The sequence below is a fragment of the Candida pseudojiufengensis genome (assembly GCF_024610245.1).
Source record: "Candida pseudojiufengensis strain CBS 10847 chromosome Unknown scaffold2, whole genome shotgun sequence".
Classification (NCBI taxonomy): Eukaryota; Fungi; Ascomycota; class Pichiomycetes; order Serinales; family Debaryomycetaceae; genus Lodderomyces; species Lodderomyces pseudojiufengensis.
The window spans coordinates 781,065-803,189 of NW_026261524.1; the positions used below are offsets into that span (position 1 = coordinate 781,065).

The 22,125-nt window shown below is 28.3% G+C and overlaps 9 protein-coding genes across 9 annotated transcripts; 4 read left to right on the plus strand and 5 right to left on the minus strand. All coding sequences in view use genetic code 12, as the record gives it.

Moving 5' to 3' along the window:
* Nucleotides 1-1,145: 1,145 nt before the first annotated feature.
* On the plus strand, nucleotides 1,146-2,534 carry KGF55_001230 (RuvB family ATP-dependent DNA helicase pontin; the record flags this gene model as incomplete). The annotated part of the gene is made up of 1 exon (XM_051755783.1): nucleotides 1,146-2,534. One exon carries the CDS (start codon nucleotides 1,146-1,148, stop codon nucleotides 2,532-2,534), a length of 1,389 nt encoding a protein of 462 aa, XP_051616270.1.
* Nucleotides 2,535-2,579: 45 nt separating this feature from the next.
* Nucleotides 2,580-4,565, minus strand: KGF55_001231 (syntaxin-binding protein; the record flags this gene model as incomplete). The annotated part of the gene is made up of 1 exon (XM_051755784.1): nucleotides 2,580-4,565. The coding sequence occupies one exon, from the start codon at nucleotides 4,563-4,565 to the stop codon at nucleotides 2,580-2,582; it is 1,986 nt and encodes a 661-aa protein (XP_051616271.1).
* Nucleotides 4,566-5,356: 791 nt separating this feature from the next.
* Nucleotides 5,357-6,568, minus strand: CZF1 (Zn(II)2Cys6 transcription factor CZRF1; the record flags this gene model as incomplete). Its single annotated transcript, XM_051755785.1, has 1 exon — nucleotides 5,357-6,568. The coding sequence occupies one exon, from the start codon at nucleotides 6,566-6,568 to the stop codon at nucleotides 5,357-5,359; it is 1,212 nt and encodes a 403-aa protein (XP_051616272.1).
* A 5,354-nt stretch (nucleotides 6,569-11,922) lies between these two features.
* On the minus strand, nucleotides 11,923-13,602 carry CCT6 (chaperonin-containing T-complex subunit; the record flags this gene model as incomplete). The annotated part of the gene is made up of 1 exon (XM_051755786.1): nucleotides 11,923-13,602. The coding sequence occupies one exon, from the start codon at nucleotides 13,600-13,602 to the stop codon at nucleotides 11,923-11,925; it is 1,680 nt and encodes a 559-aa protein (XP_051616273.1).
* A 124-nt stretch (nucleotides 13,603-13,726) lies between these two features.
* KGF55_001234 (uncharacterized protein) lies at nucleotides 13,727-14,521 on the plus strand (the record flags this gene model as incomplete). The annotated part of the gene is made up of 1 exon (XM_051755787.1): nucleotides 13,727-14,521. One exon carries the CDS (start codon nucleotides 13,727-13,729, stop codon nucleotides 14,519-14,521), a length of 795 nt encoding a protein of 264 aa, XP_051616274.1.
* Nucleotides 14,522-14,566: 45 nt separating this feature from the next.
* Nucleotides 14,567-15,679, minus strand: KGF55_001235 (methionine aminopeptidase; the record flags this gene model as incomplete). Its single annotated transcript, XM_051755788.1, has 1 exon — nucleotides 14,567-15,679. One exon carries the CDS (start codon nucleotides 15,677-15,679, stop codon nucleotides 14,567-14,569), a length of 1,113 nt encoding a protein of 370 aa, XP_051616275.1.
* A 1,396-nt stretch (nucleotides 15,680-17,075) lies between these two features.
* On the plus strand, nucleotides 17,076-17,588 carry KGF55_001236 (uncharacterized protein; the record flags this gene model as incomplete). Its single annotated transcript, XM_051755789.1, has 2 exons — nucleotides 17,076-17,078; nucleotides 17,142-17,588. 2 exons carry the CDS (start codon nucleotides 17,076-17,078, stop codon nucleotides 17,586-17,588), a joined length of 450 nt encoding a protein of 149 aa, XP_051616276.1.
* Nucleotides 17,589-17,640: 52 nt separating this feature from the next.
* KGF55_001237 (uncharacterized protein) lies at nucleotides 17,641-20,403 on the minus strand (the record flags this gene model as incomplete). Its single annotated transcript, XM_051755791.1, has 1 exon — nucleotides 17,641-20,403. The coding sequence occupies one exon, from the start codon at nucleotides 20,401-20,403 to the stop codon at nucleotides 17,641-17,643; it is 2,763 nt and encodes a 920-aa protein (XP_051616277.1).
* Nucleotides 20,404-20,814: 411 nt separating this feature from the next.
* LIP7 (Lip7p) lies at nucleotides 20,815-22,123 on the plus strand (the record flags this gene model as incomplete). The annotated part of the gene is made up of 2 exons (XM_051755792.1): nucleotides 20,815-21,253; nucleotides 21,306-22,123. 2 exons carry the CDS (start codon nucleotides 20,815-20,817, stop codon nucleotides 22,121-22,123), a joined length of 1,257 nt encoding a protein of 418 aa, XP_051616278.1.
* Nucleotides 22,124-22,125: the final 2 nt, after the last annotated feature.

Genomic DNA, 22,125 nt, shown 5'->3' on the forward strand with positions numbered 1-22,125 from the left:
GAATTTGTTGTAGGGTTTAATTCTACTAATTCTACTGCTGTTTTGACTAATACATTACTGATGGCATTTGTGGACTGAGATTATGACTTACATCGATGGAAATGACTATGTCAGAAATCAATGATAATTTTTTAAGTTTCAAATTCAAGATATCTATCTTATCCTTATGTATTTACTCTTTAGATTTTTATTCAAAACATCACGTTACGTTTTATTTCAAAGTGGTATTGGATGCTCAGTTAGTGTTATCAATATAATGTAAATTGATTAGGTCATTTATGAATGGTTCTTACAACATTCAACTATATATATATTAGTAATCCCACGTTAGTTGTTGAATCACTAACAGTCTAATGTTGCCTCTGACTGGTTGATGTTAATGTGATTGAAATTAACACGGAGACATATTTATAGACTGTTAGAAATTCAACAACTCACGTCGGATTACTAATATATAGTAGTATGGGTTTTACTGATTGTCTTCATAAATGATCTTGACTTATTTCAAAACAATCTGATATAACACCAACCAATGATTAGCCGTATCACATTCCTATCATGAATAAACCTTTCTACTTATTAATTGATCTGTTTATGTAGTAATAATGAACTACATATACGGTGTTAATAGCACTAAGGTGGAAAAAAATAGCTTTGGTTATTGCTCCTATGTCTTCACAACTTCTTTAATGAGGATTTGCCAATCAACAATGAATGAACACGTCCACTACGCACCTCTGTTTAATTTTTAATTCACAATACCAAACTCAAGCTTCGTAGTAAATTTCTTTACAATAATAGTCTCACGACTGGTTGATCAGCCGATTCAGTAATGTATTGTATGAATGCAATTGATCCTTTTGAATGAGGTTTGTTTGCAATACTCATAAGTCGTTATAAATTGTGGATTTTACTTTGAAGTGTTAACAATATCATCATTCCTCTTTGACTATCACGAAAAAAAGTAGATTTTGAAAACATCTTGAATCTGAAAAAAAATCTAATCACCAAACTTAAACATTCTAACAAATCACCACACCATTCAACAACAATAGTCAGTATAAGAAACCACTAACTGCTCTTACTACCTGCTCAGCAAAACTCCGTTTATTCTAGCACAAATATCACATAATATCATCATCAAAATGGTCCAAATAAGTGAAGTGAATGAATCAAATTCAGTCTCAACAAATAAAGATAATAGAACAGCAACACATACTCATATAAAAGGTTTAGGATTAAATGAACATGGAATTGCCAAACCTATTGATGCTGGATTCATAGGTCAACAAGATGCAAGAGAAGCATGTGGTATAATAGTTGATTTAATTAAATCTAAAAAAATGTCAGGAAAAGCAGTATTAATTGCTGGACCACCAGCAACTGGGAAAACAGCTTTGGCTCTTGCAGTATCACAAGAATTAGGTCCAAAAGTTCCATTTTGTCCTATTGTTGGTTCAGAATTATATAGTGCAGAAGTTAAAAAAACAAGTGCATTAATGGAAAATTTTAGAAAAGCTATTGGATTAAGAATTAAAGAAACAAAAGAAGTTTATGAAGGTGAAGTTATTGAATTAACTCCAGAAGAAGCTGAAAATCCTTTAGGTGGTTATGGTAAAACTATATCTCATGTTATAGTTGGTTTAAAAACTGCAAAGGGAACTAAAAATTTAAGATTAGATCCAAGTATATATGAATCATTACAAAAAGAAAGAGTATCAATTGGTGATGTAATATATATTGAATCAAATACTGGAGCTGTAAAAAGAGTTGGTAGATCAGATGCTTATGCTACTGAATTTGATTTAGAAGCTGAAGAATATGTTCCATTACCAAAAGGTGAAGTTCATAAAAAAAAAGAGATAGTACAAGATGTAACATTACATGATTTAGATGTTGCTAATTCAAGACCTCAAGGTGGTCAAGATGTTTTAAGTATGATGGGACAATTATTAAAACCTAAAAAAACTGAAATTACAGATAAATTAAGAACAGAAGTCAACAAGATAGTTTCAAAATATATTGATCAAGGTATTGCAGAATTAATTCCTGGTGTATTATTTATTGATGAAGTTAATATGTTAGATTTAGAAATTTTTACTTATTTAAATAAAGCTTTAGAAAGTTCTATAGCTCCAATAGTTATATTAGCTTCAAATAGAGGTTTAACTACAATAAAGGGATCAGATGATTTATCAACAAAAGCACCTCATGGTTGTCCACCAGATTTAATTGATAGATTATTAATTATAAGAACATTACCATATAATAAAGATGAAATAAAAATTATAATTGAAAAAAGAGCTAATTTAGAAAATTTAAATTTATCTGCTGATGCATTAAATAAATTAGCTGAACATGGTTATAATACAAGTTTAAGATATTCATTACAATTATTAACTCCTGCTGGAATATTAGCTTCAACTTCAGGTAGATCAGAAATAAACTTACAAGATATTGAAGAATGTGAATTATTATTCTTGGATTCAACTAGATCTACAAAAGTTTTAAATGAAACTAAATCATTTCTTTAAATGTATATAAAATGTACTATTAATTAAACATTAAGCTCCTTTTAATTAGTTATTTAAATTTTCACACTCTTTTAAAAATTCTAATGGTGATAAAATATTAGTAGATCCATATATTACATTTTTACCAGATCCATCATTAGTTTTATTTAAATCATTACCATGATTATTAAAATTATAATTATTACTCCATTCTTGTAAATTTTGATATTCTAAATAATTCCCACCACCCACAACAAAAACAATTGAATTTGAATAACTTTGTCTTTTTGGAGGTTTTGAATGACCACCACCTCTTGATTTTGGATCAAAATATAAATAATCATCAGTTAATTGTATTGATGATTGATTTGAAGAATTAGTTGGATCCATTATTGATTCTACAATATTTGTTATTGGTAATAATTTTTTAGCAGGTATAAAATTTTTTATTTTTGATGCAATTGAACTCAAACCTTCTGAAATTTTACCTTCTGTTAATCCATATAATTTTGATGATAATCCACTTAATAAAGCAGATGCTTGTTGTTGATTATGATTTGAATTTAAATGATTGTTATCATTATCATTACCTAAATTAGATAAATTTGATAATTTTGAATTTTCTTTAAATTTTAAAATATATTCTAATGCTGATATATTTAAATCTGGATATTTTAAAATTAATTGTGATTTTAAATTCTTAACATAATCATTACTTAAATCATTTACTAAAATTAATATTATAAAGGTTCTTAATTTATCTAATGAATTATCAATTTTTGATGTATCATCAATTACATTTTGAAATTCTTTAAGTGATTTTGGATCATTTGAATTCTGTTCAATTTCAAAAAATGTATCTAAATTTTTAGCTTGTAATTCATTAATTAAACTTGATAATATATCCATATGCATATCTAATGTAGTTTTTCTTTGAGTTAATTCAGGTAATTTTTCAACTGCTTGTTGAATATTTGCAGTTGCATTAGCATTGGGGTCAATATCATCTAATGAACTAATTCCAGTTTTATTTGTTATTTCTTTTGCATCTTGTTTATATGAATTTAATTCAACATCTGCATTTTCAACAACATCAGGAAATGGTAATTGTGAATATTTATTCCAAAAAAAATCACGAGGATCAATATCATAATTTTTTGTTACGGAGGGTGAATTTTCATCTTTACCTGGTTTAATTAATTTTATAGTATTTCTTTTTAATTGAAAAACATCACTTACCATACATTGATATATCCAAGAATGAGCAAACATTGATCCTAAATCAAAATTCCTATCTAATAGTATCAATACTGGTCTTTGTAATGATATATTTGAAGATGAATCCAATTGTCCCAACAGTTTAGAATTAGTAATATATTCTCTTAATTTTAAATCTAATTCTTGAGCAACATATTCAGCTGGTCCATGTTGTTGAGCTCGTATTATAGGTATAACATTTAACGTTATAATTAAAGATAATAAACCATCTGCTATTTTACCAACTAATTGATGTATTGTATCTTCTTGAGTTGTAGAAGTATTAAAAACTGTAAAAATTTCATTCATATTTAATGAAAATAAATTTGGTTCAGTAACTATAAAATCAAGATATTGATCCCATACTTGTTTTATTCTATTTGTTTTACCCAGTAAAGCAATTTTTTTAGCAAATTCTTCTAACAAATCTCTTGATATATTTGATGTAAAATTTATATAATAAAATTCATATTTATCATTTTCAATATCTTGTATTATAATATTTATATTTTGTATAGTTGGTTCAATAAAATATATTGCTGGTGCATCAGGTAAATTTGATCTTTTTGAATTAATTAATGAATGAACAGTTATTCCACATCTTAATAAATCATTGACTCTTAATACTGATGAAAGGACTTGTCTTGATTTCTCATCTAGTATTAAAACTTTCCATATAATTTCTTCTGATTTTGAAGCTAATGTTAAATCTGGTGAACCATCTTTATTTAAATGTAGCATTCTCTCTAATTGAGAAATTTGTTTATCTCTTAGACTGTAGGCTTCCAACGACATAATTTGTAAGTGATTTGTTTATATTGATGTAGTGTGGGATTCTATGGTTGGTTTGATTTAAATGAGTTCTTGCTTACACGTATTGAATTTATTGTTGAGATTTTTATTGTCGTCAACTCTCGTTTGGTTGTCAAAATTTATTTGACTTATTTTCAGATTTCTAATTAGGGTAGATTAGGGGGTAATAAATACAACTTGAAACACTTATCACGTTAATATCAGTGAAAATGTTCAGTCCGATTTACAGAATAGTTAGATTTTTCACATTTGTGAATGATGACTGAAGACAAGTTTGATTTGATTTCAGGTTTTTACTTCTACTTTTGATTCATTGTCTTACCAGTTGTCCAAAAATTGCTTTTCACGCTTTTAGAGGTGTTAATACTATAACCTTTATCATTAGCACTCTAAGATTAAAGGTTTATCAAGCCCATAGAATCTATCTGCCAATCTTGTACTGCATTTGGACCTGCTGAGTAGTTATATTTGAATATTACACTTAAAACAAATTAACCCCTTAAAGTTAGGCGGTATTATGGACTACCAGAAAACTGAAAATTGTAGTATCTAATTACAAAGGTTTGTAGAATATCTACAAAATGATCATTATGAATTATAAATATACATTAAACAACTAATGATCACATCTATATAATAGTACATAAGTTTAATGACAAAATAAAACTAATAATCGGGAAATAAATAGATACACAATGAAATAAAAATAATAATAATATTTTATACATAAAAAAATTCGTTTGAACACCACTTATTACAATACTTTTCAATTATTAAGATCTATATTCAACTATACCCCTCAATACTTTAATTCTACCATAAATTTCATGATCAATAGTATTTTCATCATCTTTTTGATCTTTTGGTTTATTTTTATGCTCAGTACCAGGTTTTGGCCAAATACAATTTAATTTTAATCTTGAACATTCTGTACATTTTGGTTTTGTTTCACAACATCTTTTTTTCCTTTGTCTACATGTTAAACATCCCATTCTTGATCTTTTTGTTATTAATTTGTTTGTTGGGGTTGTTAACGATGGATCATGAAAATCTTGATTTTGAGGGATTTGATGAGGTTGTTGTTGTTGTTGATGTGGTGGTAAAGGAGTTTGTTGTTGATGTTGAGGATGTTGTTGTAAATGTGGTGGTAATTGTTGTAAATGAGCTTGTTGTTGATGTGGTGGTAAATGTTGTAAATGTTGTTGTTGTTGATGTTGTAAATGAGGTGGCAATTGTTGTGGCGGTTGGTTTTGTTGAGTATTAATTGATCTTGGAATACTTGATGCAGAATTTGGTTGATTTTGATAATCTGTTGATGAGTTATTAATTGTATCTTGATTATTCTTCTTTGATGCACGTGGTTTTCTTCCAGGTTTTCTACCTTGTCTTTTTGGTTTTTCATCTACTGGTTGTGGTGATTGTTGTTGAGGTTGTTGTGGTGGTTGTGGTTGTTGATATCCATCCCATTGTTGAGGATGTTGTTGATCATTATGATTTTGATAATTTAAATCAGGAGCAGGATATTGTTGATTAGGATTTGGAATAGCACCTGGATGTTGAGATAGTAGTTGATTAGGTCTTTGTTGTTGTTGCAAAGTGTATTGTTGATTTTGTAAATGTGCATAATCTCCTTGTGGTTGAGTTTGTTGATGAGTCGAATTTGGATTATATACCTCTTGCCCAAGATAATTTAACGGCTGTGGTTGGTATTGATTATATAGTGATGAAGATTGTTGTTGTTGATGCTGTTGTTGTTGATTATCTTTAGGATCTTGTCCTGAACTCGGCACATAAGTATTTCTTTGAGAAGTGTTACCATTATTAGCACTATTTGGATTGGAATAAGTAGTATAACTTCCTTCTGCTTTTATTATTGATGCATATGAACCTTGAGTTGATGAATTCAATTGTTGTGGTGTTCCTTGTTGTGATTTATTTGAGGAATTAGTATTATTATTATCCCCATTATTTGATAATGAATTCATATTTCAAAAATAAATCAAATTAGGTAATCTTGAGGAGTTTAAATTAAAAAAAAAATTATTGTGCACCTGAATAGATATTATGAAAATGTGCACTCTTTAAAATTGTTTTATAAAAAATGTGTAATTGTTTTGATTAAAAAATTGTACCAAGATCTCCAGGATTTTTCAAATATATAGTAACAAAAACCTCTAATCAGTTATATTCTGAAACTTTAAAAATGATTATTGAATATGAAGTAAATAATGAACTATATTTTTATGATCCTTGATTCTATCTATCTTTAAAAGTTTAATGTATCGGTTATATATCTTTAAACTTAGAAACGTAGGTTGATGTGTGTAATCAGGATAAAAAAGCTCTCTTTTCTTGTAAAACTGAAAAAATATGATATTCTTTGTATGTATGGGGGGTAGAAACTTGTTAAATATAGTTTTTAAATGATTAATTTAATAATTTTGTTTAAATTGCAAATTGTTTCTTTTGATTTAAAAAATTATAACAAATGTTGTTTGACAAATCTGAAGCTAAATGATGTAAATTTCTTATAACAAATTATTACTTATGATGATATCAACTTCAATTGAATCTGACACAATCTTACCTAAGATAATCTAATGTACTATTCCCTAATTATACTTAATGCAAAAATGATTAAAAAAATGTGTGAATTACAACTGGTAGTCTTCCAATACTTTAATTAAGAAATCTTTAAATCTAAATCTATTCCAAACTGTATCTGAAGGAAAATGATTAAAAAATAAGAAAATGGGGTTGTACTAAAGTAATCTGATGAAAAGAAAGTCAATTTATTAATGTGATGATCTCTTTCCAAATGTATGATAGGGATTTTGATCCTTTCTTTTCTTCCTTAAATGAAAAAGGTTGTTACTACTTCGTTGTTGACTGAAGTTGATTGATTGTAGATAAACTTTGAGTATCAGTACTTTAGATTTGTAAACTAATGACTAACCCTCCTTTTACTTTAAATTGAAGATTTTGCAAAAAACAGGTATACTTGTAATTTATATGATCAAAAGACGCGTTTTCTTTCTTCTATTAAAGTACTTCTATGCTTGTATGAGTATGCTTTGTTTTCAATACCGACAATGACTGAAATATTTTGAATATGCTTGTTTATTTTGAAACTTAATGTTAACTATGAATTCCCCCAAAAAAATGTGTAAATTCAAATAACCCCAAAAACTAATATTTAAGAAATTTTTTTTTTAATTCAGGATATTGATGTTATTATTTGAAAATTTGAAAATTATGATTAAAGTTTTAAGTTTCAATTTTTATAAAAAGTTTAAAGTTCTTGATTACGTGAATGTGTAAATGTGTAAATGGTGATTTTAATGAGTTGAACGGAATTCTTGAGGAGTAGGACAACTATTGAATATGAACTATAATTGATGTTTCAATATTTAAGTGTTTTATAAGTCTCGGTATATAATGCCGTTTGATGTAATATAAAATTAAACTTTGTTTCTAATCTTATGAAAAATGAATGAATGTGGATCAATTATATTTATATGATGCCAGTGAATATGATTAGTTAGGTAAACTTTCTGTTGATGGTTGTAAAACAGAAGAAAGATTTGATTGATTGTATATAAAAAGTCTAATTCTAAATTCTTCGATCCTTTTATTTATGAATCGTTGATTCTATCTTTTTGACTAAATTTTGACTAATAAGTAGTTATGATTTTAAACAACCAAACAAAATTTAAATAATGAAAGTTGGTTATTCAAAGAAATGTTGAAAGAGAAGAGATAAATTATATATATTTTATATAAAATCAACATCAAAACATAAATATAAATATTTAAATTGTTGAAGATTTGTTTTGACTATAATTTTTTTTTTTTTTTTTAGGGGCAATCATTTTTCAATATTTAACAAATAATACATAATAAATAACTAAATTAAGTATGAATAAATACAGTGAACTCTACATAAACTAAAAAAAAGATGATTATGAACCTTTGGTTAATCAATTAATAGAAACTAAGAAAGACGTATAATGGATTAAAATTTTTTATTAATAATTTTACTAAAAACTAAAATTTTAAGTTGATTAAGATACTCCACATAAAGATTGGAAGAGTAGCCAGTACTCTTTCGATCCTGCTTAACACATTTTGAGATAGCGTGAACTCCTTGTTATTTATAATAATATAAACGAGTGATTTATGAGCTAAGTTATAATATGTCAAAGAACACCCTTAATTACCCTCTCACAATTTGCTACCAACCTACACATTTTCATATTCATACAAAGTACTGCATATGTTAATTTTGTGTTTTAATTTAAATGTATACTCGCCTTATAGCAAACTAAGTTATTATACATTAGAAAACGTAATTATCACAAACTTTTATGCAATTTTAAATCTTTAATAAACGGCTTAATTTTCAAGCGAAACAGCATTAGTAGTTTGGGGAATTGAATTGAGATAAGACTCTTTGATTAAAATTCCAAATCGTTCTGTCATGACAAAAATCCGATTATTTTTTTTCAGATCTAGAAAAGTTTAGATCTGAGATCTCAAGATCTTGAAATCTCAGATCTCATTTGGTCTACAAATGATTTTGATGATACTACTACTATAAATCACACTACAAAGCTCTAGTTTAGTCTTGAATTTGATTTTTCAACGTGAAACACTTCAGATGAATGACTAATTTAGAAGCTTTAAAGGTAACATTTGTATCTTTGAACTTTGCAAAATCGATAACTTCAATTGAAAGAGCTCACAATACTTCATGTAAATTTCTAATATCATGTTTGTAAACTTATTTTTCAAATTAAAAAAATTTACGATCTCAATCTTTTGTAGAAGAAAGAAATTTAGACGCCTTAGCATCATAATCAATTATAAATGAGGCTAATTTTTATTTCACTCACTTAAGACTTTGAGTAAGATCTGAACATCAGTGACATTTGTAAAGAATGTACGGTGTTTGACTCTTCACTCATTTATCTTAGAATCAGTCAAAAAACTATAGGGTGCAGATAGCACTGATCCCGTGATTTTATCAATTATTCAAAGTGAGCTTTTATAGTTAGTCTTAAAGATTTATCCGCAATTTGAGATGATGGTTAATACTTTTAAACTCATGTTTGTCTAACTTATAAATAAGCTTTTTGTATGGAATTTTTGCATATGACAAATATTTCAAAATGATTCTGAGCCATGAGTATATCTTAAGGCACACCTCAAAGATAGTCATGGATTAGTGTTCTAGTATTCATTATAGGTGATGGATTAGAATGATGGAGGTTAACTAAAACACAGATGATACAAAACTTTAAAATTGACTTCATTCCATTAACAATAAACGTACATAAGGCAGTTTTATTGAATTAATGAAAATGAAATTTTATTATTCTGCCCCTAAAAACATTTTTTTAAAATAAACTCACTTGAGGAAATAATGTATAATGATGTCAACTAGAGTACATCTATTTAGAGAAATATTTTGATAACAAACGATTAGATCAAAAATAAGGTAGAATAGACGAAAGTATAGTTCTCCTCTCTTCTATCACAAAAGACCAACACTTATGGATGTTTACAATACAAGACCTCTTGATCAAATTTAGTCAAGGAATTGTATGGAAAAACCAATTTATTAACACATCTTGTACATCAAAATTTTGTTATCACATAAATTAATTAGACTCTACTACTTATTGTAATTGTTTTTATTGTTCAGAACTTAATTAAAATTAATTAAAGATTTACAATAAAATATTAAATATTTCGGATAATATTTTTAAATATTTATCCATGTTTACATTAATATTTTCCATCAATCGTTTCAACTTAATTCATCCAACTTTGAGTCGTTTAGTTTACTCTACTCAAAGCTGGTAACTTGAATGGTTCAGATAGGATTGAAAAATTTAAACTCTTAGTTTGTACTATTAAAAATTCAAGTAAAATAGAGGAGCACCATATTTTTTAGTTTTACTGTTGGAACACCATAACTAGATTGACCAGAATAGGATCTGCAAAAAGATGACGAATCTAAATGATTATGCATTTATTGATTTTCATGAAATTTTCAATATAAATTTTTTATAATTCTACGTGTCACGTACTAAAATAAATTAAATTTTTGTTCTGTTTTGTGCTAGAACTGGTGTCTGAAAATAATTTGAGTCTTTTCCTAGTCTGAGGTGACTCCATTTCATGATGTTAATGTTTCTATGTTTTGAGACCAACCTTTTTAACTGAGTCTATGGAATTTGTGAAAATTTGAAGCAATAAAAATGAAACAATAAGACGCAATTTAATCATGTTTCAAATCAGCTTTAAATAAAAATACCCCTCAAGATTGAAACATTAGCAATCCTGAATTATTATTTTAAATTTTTTTTGATGGTTTGTAGACTTTTTTAAGTCTAATCACCAATAATTTTTTAGTGAAGTTGCCTGAGATCTTAATCGAAAGTATCTGATAGGTAAGTCTTATTAAAATATTTTTATAAATTCTACTGAAAATAATCGAATTATTATATTTTCGTATCTCTTATCTTAAATTTAACCATCTCAACATTCTGAACTTACTGGATCTTTTTTAAAAAAACAAGGGCGTCTTAAACTTTGGACATACGGGTATTAATGATGACGATCAAATGATCTACATTCAACAATAAGCACAGCCGATTTCTAGCTTCTAAGTTGACTACACCAATGCAAAATTTACAAAATTATTCTACAGCTCTACAGAATAAATTAATATTTTACGAAGCAAAAACATTTAACCAACTTTAACTCAATTTACTTACAAAAAATTTAGGAAAAAAAATTTAACAGCAATACTTACTTCTTCTAAGTACATAAGTCTACTTACGATGGCTAAAATTTAAGAATTAGGCCTAAAGAACAAAAATTTGTTTGCGATACAATTCTGCGGCTGATATTAGATCTTCAACAAGGATCAAAATTAAACCTAATGACATATCAACGAATGATTCTTCAAACTGCACAATGGATTTTTCCAAAGATGTTTCGTTCTTGATTTTGCTCATTTTTAACTCTCTAAACTTGATAAGTTACACATTCTGCATTTATTCAAAAATCTTTCAAGAGAAGTTCAAATTAACGAGTCTTTCAAGAGAAAGTTCAAGTTAATGAGCTATATCACTGGTCACTTTTCTCATGATCTTCTACTCGAAACTATTCGAGTGGCTCTTGACTTGTACTTACGCCACTAAGTTCAAAAACAATTGGTCTATAAGCAAAAAAGAACAATGAAAGTTCAACAACTCATCAACTTAAACAAGAGTAAAAAGTCTATAATTTTTCATCATCATTACTAATATTTAGTTTCGACCTATAGTTACATCATTCCCGGCATCATACCACCAGCACCGGGCGGCATAGCTCCACCAGGACCTCCAGGTGGTCCACCAGCACCACCACCTTCTTTTAGTGAAGATCTACCAGCTTTTAATAATTCATCACAAAGTAATAAATTAGAAGCAATACCAGTAGCTGAACTTATAGCATTTCTTATAACTCTATAAGAATCCCATATACCTTCAATAGTTGGATCTAATGGATCACCACTTTTTAAATCTATTCCTACTATATGACCATCATTTATTTCATCTTGACAATTAGAAATAGTTTCTAATTGATCTAATCCAGCATTTTGTGATAAAGTTTTGGGGATAATTAATAATGCTTCAGCAAATGCTTTTATACCTGATTTATTTTTACCCTTTAAAATAGATTTATCATTTAATAAATAATTATTACAACTTAACCAAAAAGCACCAGCTCCAGGTATAATACTTTTATCCTTTATCACGTTAGCAACAGATCTTAATCCATCTCTTATAGCATCTTTAGTCTGTTGTAAAATATGAGAATTTGATCCTTTAATCAAAATAGTTGCTGATCTTGGATCTTTATTTTCTGTAATATATGTAAATTTATCTTCTCCAATACTATTTTCATAAACTAATCCTGAAAACCCTAAAATTTCAGGTGATAAATCATCTACAGAATTTTGAGCTTCTCCTCCACATATTAATTGTAATCTTTCCATATTTCTTCTTTTTGCTCTTCTTAATGCTAATATTCCATTTTTAGCTAATACATCTAATGACATTGGATCTATTCCCTTTTGATTTATAATTACAAAACCAGAATCATTATTTGGACAAACTTGATTTTTTAAATCAACTATTTTTTTTAATTTTGCATCAACAAATTTACGTTCTGATTCAACTAATTTTTCACGTTGTTCTGCAGATGAATAAAAAAAACCTGAATTTACTTCTGTTTTTTCATATTCTAATGAAACATTCAAAATTAATACATGAGCATTTTTTATCTTTTTAGGCATATCTGGATGTCTTGCACCATGATCTAAAACTAAACCTTTAATCAATTCTGTATCTTTTGAATTTCCATGTTGCATTGTCATAATTTCAATCATATGTAAATCTAATGGATGATCATCACTTTTTACAGTTAATACAGCATCAGTTACAATAGGAGTTAAAATTTCAGCTAATTCATTATTAACTTTTGTAATAAGCGAAGTTCTTGCAATTTGTAATAAAAATTCACGATCAAAATTTTCAATTTTAGTTTTAAATTCATCAAGAAATTTTAAACTTGTTTCACGAGCAATTTCAAATCCATCAACAATAACTCTAGGATGTACACCTTCACTAATAAATCTTTCTGCTTGTTTCAATAATTCTCCAACTAATAAAACAACTGTTGTTGTACCATCACCAGTAATTTCATCTTGAGCAGTTGCAGCTCTTGCAATCATTACTGCTGTAGGATGTTGTATTTGCATTTCAGTTAATAATACTTTCCCATCTTTTGTTAATTTTAAACCACCAGATCCATCAACTAATAATTTTAAAGTTCCTTTTGGTCCTAAATTTGAAGATAAAACATCTTGTAGTCCTTGTGCTGCACTTATATTTACTTGTAATGCTTGTGCACGTCTGAATGATTCTGCTTTGGGGTTAAGCAACTGAATTGACGATGACATTGATGACAATTGATTGAATAATAGATGTAACTGCTTAGTATCTTCACGCTATTATATTTTTTTTTGTGAAAAATATCTTGATACACGAACTTAATAGAATGATTTAGAACTCAAAAATATTTAAATGTCCCATGAATTGGATATATTCTTACCAGCTAGAGATAGTTTAAGAATTTCACAAGATGAAAGAGAGACAGTTATAAGATCTTGTAGAGAAATTACAAGTTATTCAAAAAAATGTATATTTTCATTACATAGACATGTTGAAAAAGAAGCTGTATATAATGAGATTAAAGATTATTTAAAAATTATAAAAGATCATTTAATTCAAATTGATAAGATATATAAAAATGAAAATTATAGTCTAAGAGGTTCCATATCAGGTGCAATTGAAGAATTGATAGAATTTTTCACATTTGGGTTTTATAAATATCATCGAAAATTACTACGATATGAACTTTTCATTTATTTAATCGATAATTTAATAGAAGGTTCTTTAGATTACGTTGCTGGTATCATTATTGGCAAGGAGAATCTAGAAGAGTTTGATGAAATCGATACGTCGAATCCTCATTTTTATGTTGATGTAATTGATAAAGCAGACTATATAATGGGTTTATTTGATTGTTCAGGTGAAATTATGAGAATGGTCATATCCGAATCAACAAATACCGATGGAATGATTAAAAATACACAAACATTAATTGACTATGATTTTATGAAAAAATTATATGAACATTATATTACTTTACAAACTTATTATCCAGGGGTTTCGATATATAATGGAATATTTGATAATTCAATAAATCTGAAAGGTAATAATTCATTTAAAAAGAAATTACAAGTATTTCAAAGTTCAATTAATAAAATTGAAAATACATTAATAGACAATTTGATTAGTGATAAGGAAACTCTTTAATGACTATGACTTTTTTATTGTATAAATATCTATCTAATAACTATTTTATATTCTAGGTACTGGACCTCCAGGTGATTTTTCATTTCTTGCAGTTAATATCTCAACACCATCTTCAGTAATTAATAACATTTGTTCAAATTGAGCTGATTTTGCACCATCTTGTGTAGTTGAAGTCCATTTATCAGGCCAAGTACAATCTTTATAAGTTCCTAAATTAAGCATAGGCTCAATTGTAAATACATGACCAGGTTTCATTATTCCAATTGCTTTATTTTTAGCATAATGAGGAATATTTGGTTGACAATGAAATAATTCTCCACATCCATGACCACAATACGTACGTACAACTGAACAATTATTTTCTGATGCATGTTTTTCTATTATATTTCCTAATTCTCTATAAGCAACTCCAGGTTTACATGCTTTTATAGCTAAATCAAGACATTCTCTAGTTGTTTCAACTAATCGTACTGTATCTGGATCTGCTTTAGCTTTATCTCCAACATAATAAGTTTCATTTAAATCTGAATGGAAACCTAAATAATAAATAGTTACATCTAGATTTATAATATCACCATCTTTTAATTTTGTTTTATCTGGTATTCCATGACAAATTACTTCATTTATTGAAGTACATAATGATTTGGGGAAATTATAATAATTTAATGGTGATGGGTATGCATTTCTTTTAACACATTCTCTATGTAAAATTTCATCTATTTCATCTGTTGTTATTCCTGGTTTTATATGACTTGCTGTAATATCTAAAATTTCTCTTGCTACTTTACTACATTTTCTGATTTTTGTAAGTTCTTTTCCAGTTAATACTGGTATTTTCCCAATTCTATCATTCTTAATTTCACTATATGGTTTACCATCTTTTGCATAATCTGGTAATTTTATATGTTTGGGTATACTTCTTCTTGGTGATAATGGATAATGAGGTCTTAAATCTCCTTTATATTCGAAATTTGGAAATGGAATATATGAATTTTCACCATCTTCTGATTTATGAATAGCTTTATGAATTCCATAACTTGATCTAAAACAATTTTGATCACAGAAAACATTTGATATTCCTTCTTTTAGACAAACTGGACATTTTAACATTGATTCGGTTTCTTTACCACACTGTGGTGCTGAACATACACTAGTCATATTGGTTTTTTGTAGTATAATTGTAAGATGTTAGATCTATATCCAAGTGAAAAGTAGTAATAAAAGTAAATTTTTTTCGCATGTCTCTTTACTTTTGTTTAACTCATGATGCCACTATTTTGATAAACTTGCAAAGGAAGACAAACTCAGCTTCTTCTCTTAAAAAGCACATGCTTTATCAAATAAGTTTTCATTTATAAAGAGTTTGCTACAAATATACAATGGTATATGAATATCAATTTTGGAACACTTTATTCAAGTGAATTAAAAATTGGTCTTCTGACGCTAAGATATTAACACAAAATCAAATGGATTGGACTATCTATATTGCAACCAAAATTCGACCTTCATTAAAGTTCATCTATAAAACAATCTTAAGGATAAAGAAAAGCGTTAAGATGTGATGATATTGGAAAAATTGTTTGTTAAAATTGTGAGTCAATAGATCGGAGAATGCAATTTGTAATAGAGTACGATATGCTGAAGAAAAATTTCGAAGTAGGTGTATACATGAAGTGATTCCGTAAGAGTGACATAAATTTTTCAAATTTTAAACCAACTCTCTTCTCTGGCTCAAAACTTATCTAATATTATCAATCACTTAGATTTAAAAAAAAATCGTTTTATATTCTTTGTGTTGTATCATTGATTGTCAATCATAGAACACAAAGAATATAAATGATTTATTATGAAGGCTTCACTTGACTATGCTTTGTTACAAGCTGTATCAAATATAGCAGGTTTCTAAATCAACCCTACCCCAAAGCCATTTCACTTTCTTTTCAACGCAATGGAACTAGCTATGAACATCATATATCTCAATCTCCTCTCTACTCTTTAAAACATATATCAATAGTCAATGTCCTTGCAAATACTAAACAGGTTATTTCTGATACCTTTAATGCCCATCTGGAGAGTTCTTAATTGGTTTGATTGTGAACTACCATCTTGAAGGGAAATATAACTTCGAGAACCATGATAGTCAATTGAAAAGACATAAAATTGTAACTTTCAAGTTCAGTATTGAAATCTATGTAGCCAGCCCAAATTAATTTAGTAAGTACTCCAGATATGGACTTAGTGAAGCAGTCTTTTTTTTGTTGATCTTTCCAAAAGTCAATTTGATTAAGTGAATGAGTTGACAAACATTCCTCGAGTGATTGATCCCTTGGATTCAAATGTCCCTTTTATTAATCCAAATACGTAATCCTTAACAAGAGTCATATTCGTTTTTATAAAGTCATTGATGTAGTGGCGTTTGATGAATTATTGAGTTTTGTAATCTGATTCAATTATTTTATCACCAAAAAAAAATACAACAAATATAATTTTGCCTTTGAACAAAACCACTTTTAAGTCTTGAACACTCACAGATTCATTCAATTAACTCTAGACAATGGTATGTATCTACTAGAACTGGAGAAAATGACTCATTATAAACATATTACTAACATCTTGATAGTCATTAAGAATTATTCCATCAGATTCAAGAGAATCACAAGTTTCATCAACTCATTTTAATGATGCATCAAAAAATACACCATCACTTTCAGAAACTATACATAATCAAGCAGGTCCTCAAAACATTGCTTCTAAAATAAATAATTTACATCCATTACAATCCCGTATAAGTAATTGGGATCAAACTCAACATGAAACAAGATTAGAAACATATAGAAGATTATTTGGTGCAGGTGAACCAATAAAAAGAACAATGGAATTATCAATAGTTGAAGCAACTGATTTTAAACCTGAATTATTAGGTGGGTCCGATTCATTACATAAAGATATATTATTAGGAAAAGATTCAAGTTTAGATTGGAATGATGTTTATCCAGATGGATTTTATAATAATGGACTTAATTCAATGGATATGCATAATGAAATAGAGAAAAGATTAGGTATATAATGAATAATAATGATATAATCAATTTTAAGCTATATACTTTGTTTCCTAAATTTTATCTTTTTGAAGCTGGGGTTGTGTTTTTCTTCTTTTGTTTAACACTAGTACTCCATCCATCTTCATCTACAGTTTGTACTTTATCAGCACTTGATATGATTGCAGATGACCAACTAGATAAATCTTTAGCAGCTTCACCACCTAATTGATGATCAACTTTTGATTTTCTTTTAACAAATTCTTGAGCAAATCTTCTACCATCCATAGTTGCACTAGATGAATAAATAGTTTCTGATATTAATTGTTGAGTATCATTTGAATTTGATGGTAATGTAATAAACATTTCTAATAAATCATTTTTGGAAACTGATGGATAAAGATTAGTCATTTGAGATCTTGCCCAAATTAAAAAATCTTCTCTTATAGCTTGTAAATTAATTGATGCAGTTGTTGGTTTTGACGCAGATACACTACGTAATAATTGTGGAGTTATTTTGGTTGATGGAATATTTGAAGTTGATATATTTGTTGGTTTTTTAGGTAAAGATTGTTTTTTTGATGCAACTGTTGTCCAAGCAGTAGGTTCTTCTTTTGGTACTGAATTAGCTAATGCACTTGCAAATGATATACTATTACCATATCCAGTTAAACCACCTAAACCTGAAGTACCATTTGAAGCAGCTGAGGCAGCAGCCGCAAGAGCGGCAGCATTTTTAGCTTTAGCAAGTTCAGCTTCTTCTTTTTGTATTTCAGCCAAAGATTTTACTGGAATAGATTTTTCATTAGTATTTCCCCAAGTTGGAGGTAATTGAGCTTTTTGTTTCTTTTCTTGTTCAGCAGCAGCTTTTTCAGCAGCAGCAGTAGCAGCCCATTCTTTAGAAGTTTGTTCTAATTTTATTTTTTCTTGAATTTTCTTTTGTTGAGATAATTTTTCAGCTTCATTTTTTTGAATTTCTTTTAATGATAAACTAGGTTTTTTAACTTCTTCAGGTTTAGATTTTGTAGCCCATGGTGCTAATGCTTCAGGTTTTGAAGGTTTTAAATCAACTGATCTTGTTGGTGGTGCAGTAATTTCTTCTTCCACTTCGGTTTGTTGTGGGAGATTAGATTGAGGAGCTTGATTTGATAATTCAGTTGTATTTGGTTTCGTTTGTTGTGTTTGTTGTGATTGATTATGTGGTTGTGATTTTTGTTGCTCAGTTATGGATTTCACATTATCAAGATCATCTTGTAAAACATCAGTTACTACAGAATTCATAACTGCGTTACTTTGATCATCCTCATCATTGTCATTCAATGAGTCATGTCTAGATTCAGCAACATTAACATTACTTCCAAAAGATTGATTGACGTTAGTGCTTGAAATAAATGGTGAGTTAATTCTTGAAACGGATTGTCCCATAACCCCATTTACCCATGGAGAAATAGGAGCAGGTTGATTCACTTGTTGATTATTCATAAATGAATTAACTCCGGAAGCAGAAGCAGAAGCTGGTCCTGACATTTGTTGATTGAGGGGTGAAGAAGTATCAATTCCCCATCCACTACCTTGTCTAGATAACAATGGTTTCTGTTGTTGTTGAATTTGTTGCTGAAGCAAAGTTGGCATTGATGGTAGATTGAAATTTTGATTAAAAGAATCGTTTACATTGCTTGATTGAGAAGGTTGATTGAAATTTTCAATACCTGCAAAATTTGAACCATTTGGGAATCCATTGTTCAAATTATTGATTGTTTGATTAAAGTTTGGATTAAATGCGTCATTGATTGGTGAGTTTACGAATTCATTTGCAAACATTGACAGTGATAAATTCAATGATGGTAATCTCATTGAATTACCGTTATCGAATCCAAATGATTGATTTGTACTTGTATTACTAAGTCCAAAGTCATTTAATGGTTTTTGGGAAGATAAATCAGGTAATGGTACCTTAAACGGTTGTATATAATTTTGAACTGCCTCACATAAACTTTTTAAAGTTTTAAATTCTTTCTCATCTTGTCTTCTAATTCTTAGTTCCAAATCTAAGTACCCTCCTGTAAACCATTCTTGCATCATATCACCATTGAATGGACCTTGCTCATTTCCAGAAGGATCAACATAAAGCCATTGAAGTTTATCAGGCGCAATCAAGTTAACTGGAGGCGATAATGTAGGTTGAGCTTCTTTTGAAATCGATGAATTTGCCGTTCCAAAACTACTTTGAAAACTTGAAGTTCTATTAAGATCTGAATTCACATTTGATGGTGTTGTAAAAGAATTCAAATTTTCATTCGCTCCAGATCCTAAATTTATTTTCCCAAATGAACCTGTTAGTTTGTCAGCCAACGATGAAGGATCATCTTTTTCTTCTGTTACTTGACTCCCATTTGAACCTAAATCGTTTTTAGTTACAGGCTCAGTTGGTTGTTGTAGATCTTGGGCATTGAAAATATGCGACACCTCATCCTTATGATTTTGTTCCTGCAAAGTTAAATGATAAATAGGTTCAGGTTTCGGCCATTTATAATTTTCATTACCATTAGATTTAATTTCAGAATTTAAAATTTTATCTTTATTATCATACCATACTTGAAATACTTCTTCCATAGTATAATGTTTGCCATTTTTATTTTCTGAAATATTATTCCTAACAAGATTATTTGAATTTCCATTATTACTATGATAATGATTATTTGAGTGACCGTTGTGATTCTGACTGCTTCCATTATGAGAATGACTGCTATTCAAATTATTGTTGGTTAAATTTGAAAAAGATGAGGTTGCAGTTTCATCATTGTTACCAACTTGATCTTGATTTTTACGTTGTCTTTGAAACATTTTATTATGAAAAATACTTTGAGTTGGGAATATTAAAATAACTATAAAATTTTACTCTTTGATTCTTGATATAAGTAGTTGTAAGCTTTACGGTTACTCTTGAACTGATGTGTTACTCGGTTTAATGTGCGTTTTAAAAGTACTAAAAATTTTTTTCACCATAAAAAGTATTTAAATTTATAAATGATCTGCGATAGCTACCAATTCGTATCAAGATGAAACATGGACCTAACCATACTCAATTAGACGAAAATCACCATAGATTTGAATCTACTCGTCATCCAAGATTTGAAATATATCTTCAAAATTTTTAAAATCTATTCAATTTGCATTACTAGATACACTATGAGATAAATCGAATGGCTAATTTTATAATATAAATGTTTTGATATAAGTTTTCAATACCTACCAATGCACCAAGCATTATACCTTTTCTCATTTTTCACATTAGCTACAACATTAATACCACCCCATTTAGATGAATTTTATAAACCACCAAAAAATTATAATAGCACAAAATTAGGAGAAATATTAAAAATTCGACCGCCACCAGGTCCAATTAGATCATATTTTGCACCAATTGATGCAATATCATGGCAAATATTAGTAAGATCTGAAAATTCAGATGGTGAACCAATATGTATAACTATGACATTATTAGAACCAGCAAATAATCCAGATACAACTAAAATATTATCATATCAACCTTTTGAAAATTCAGCAATGATTGATTGTTCTCCTTCTTTTGCCTTGTTGTCTGGAGCATTTGATACTTTTGAAACTCAATGTGATTTGACATTCATTTCTATGGCATTAACTCAAGGATGGGTTGTTATAATACCTGATTATGGTATGTTCAGTAACTCTAATATTATGAAAGATACTAACCTTTGATATCATAGAGGGTCCAAATTCTGTTTTCCCAGTTGCAAAAGATACAGCATTTGCAGTATTAAATTGTATGAGAGCAGCAAAGACATTTTTTGATGAAGAAGATATAAAATTTGGTATGATGGGATATTCAGGAGGTGCTTTCACATCAGCATGGGCTTCTATTTATCAACCAACTTATGCACCTGAATTGAACTTGGTTGGTGCTGCATTAGGTGGTTTAATTCCAAATATAACTGCTTTAATTGAAAATGTTGATGGTGGACCATATGCTGGATTAATTGTTAATATATTAAATGGGTTAAGTAATGAATATCCTCAATTTAAAAATGCTATTCATAAATATGGTCCAACTTTAAAAAATTATTGTTTATTTTCAGCAGCTATTCATTATTTTGGTACAAATTTTAATGAACATATTTATAAAAATTTTATAAATGATAAAGTTATGCAACGATATTTTAAACGTAATGATTTATTAGGTGGAAAATTCATGCCTGAGATTCCGATATTCATTTTCCATTCAAAAATAAATGAAATGTCTCCTATTGATGAAGTTCATAAATTGATAACTCAATGGTGTGAAAATGGTGTTAAGTTGGAATTTGCAGAAGATTTGAGTTATAATCATATGGTGGAAGCATTTTCAGGTATACCTGCATCTATAATATGGTTGAGTAATAGATTTAATGATGAAGCAATAAGTTATAATGGGAATTGTCATTGGGAAAAACGAATATCAAATTTATTGTATCCTGGAGCTACTACTTTTATAAAAGAATATTTGAAACTTTCAGCAAAACAATATTTATCCAAGTTACCATTGTAAAA